This window comes from Penaeus monodon, chromosome 21, assembly GCF_015228065.2.
Source record: "Penaeus monodon isolate SGIC_2016 chromosome 21, NSTDA_Pmon_1, whole genome shotgun sequence".
In the NCBI taxonomy this organism is placed as follows: domain Eukaryota; kingdom Metazoa; phylum Arthropoda; class Malacostraca; order Decapoda; family Penaeidae; genus Penaeus; species Penaeus monodon.
Window position 1 is genome coordinate 19,217,777 of NC_051406.1, and position 1,577 is coordinate 19,219,353.

The following is a 1,577-nucleotide window of genomic DNA, read 5'->3' on the forward strand; positions in this document are numbered from 1 at the left end:
AGAAAGGTGTTTCACATATAATATTGGGAGCAAATTTACAAATATAAGAACTGCCTTGAAGCAGCGTTTGGCTACATGATTGTCGAAGAATTTGTCCGACTCGTTCTACAGACTGTTCTAAGCGATTTCGATTCTGCCTCGAACTATTCCACATTTCAAACACTTTACACTTAATTAGAACTAATATTTACATTTTAATATATCCTATGATGATAAACCGATATAATTATGAAAAAGAAATTACCACTGAAGTGAATATTAACTATGTGAACGTCGGTAGGGTCATTTCTATGTATCGAAAAGTATAAATAGTATTCGTAGAGGAAATGGCTCAATTGCCGTTTGACAGCATATATAAAAGTGGCATGCAAGTATTCCATATTATTACTGATGCGGATCTTTAACAAAAGCCAAATTAAATTCTGTCCGAGTCACAGACAAAATTCGAGTGTTAAAAGCATTTTCTTGAAAAAATCATATATAAATTTGTGGTTTCAAAGTCCTTTCGTGAATACCACCCATTCTCTTAATTTTTAGACGATTATAGGGGACGAGTTGGCACATTATTTACTTTTCTCTAAAGAAAGTTGTACATTCGTTCTTTTTTTCTTCTTTTTTAATACGAAGTAGACACGAAGGAAAGTTATATTTGTTTTTCATCGAAGGTATCATATCGGCAAAATCCGTTTTTTCTACACCATAGAAAATTTTAATGGTTTGCCAAACAGTCACCTCTAACCTTCAACGAGAAATGGGCACCTTCAGTGTCAGACGTTTCGTCTCCTTCAGAGCAAGTAAGAGGAAATTTTTCGAAGCATATTAAGTGGAGAATGAAAGATTCATATCAATCATTGCCTTAGCTCCTACTATATTCTTGCTGCCTATCTACGATATGATATTTATTTCCATTTTCCTGTGTTCTAGGTCTTGGGAGACTACCAGAAACAAGGGAGGCGGGGGACGCACTCGGCCTCGGACTCCTCCCCTCCTCCCTTGCAGCGAGGCGTGACTTCCCTGCGAGCCTGCACCTGGGATTCAAGAAACCTTATGATTCTATTGTAAACGCTGTTCCTAAGGGACCAGTGGTGGCAGGCTCCTGATGATAAAAGTCTCAAGATATCAGAACAGAATTTTAATATATGGCTAATAGTAGATTTAAATTGATCTTTTTTATCGTCTGGAGTTACTGCCGAAACAGTTTTTCTCTGTGCCAAGAAAGACAACTCTAAGTGTGTGTATGAGAATTATATCGAGTGATTGCGGCCCCTCTTCCTCTTTCCCAACCAATCCTTTCCTCTTACGATCTCTAACCATCTCTCTTATTCATCTTCTCTCATTCATCTTCTCTCATCAGAGAATATCATGTTCTCTAAACATATCTCAATCATGAATCGAATCAGCCATAAAGAATATTCCCTCACGATTCTTTTCTCTTTTTGGGGGATTTTTCCCCTTTTGGGGTTTTGTTTTGGTGAAAAACAGTTACAGAGACAACGGGACCTACGACGACCACCGCGCCGATCGTGCTGCCCACCATGCCGCCCTACGGTACGTGGCCCCTCGCTCTGTGTATATTC

At 38.7% G+C, this 1,577-nt stretch overlaps 1 protein-coding gene across 1 annotated transcript in view; it reads left to right on the plus strand.

Moving 5' to 3' along the window:
* Positions 1-1,482: 1,482 nt before the first annotated feature.
* Positions 1,483-1,577, plus strand: part of LOC119586303 — a gene marked incomplete at its 5' end in the record, with an annotated part of 12,688 nt that continues 12,593 nt past the window's right edge. Inside the window, 1 exon segment of the mRNA XM_037935009.1 lies at positions 1,483-1,548. Coding sequence (XP_037790937.1) covers positions 1,483-1,548 — 66 coding nt within the window.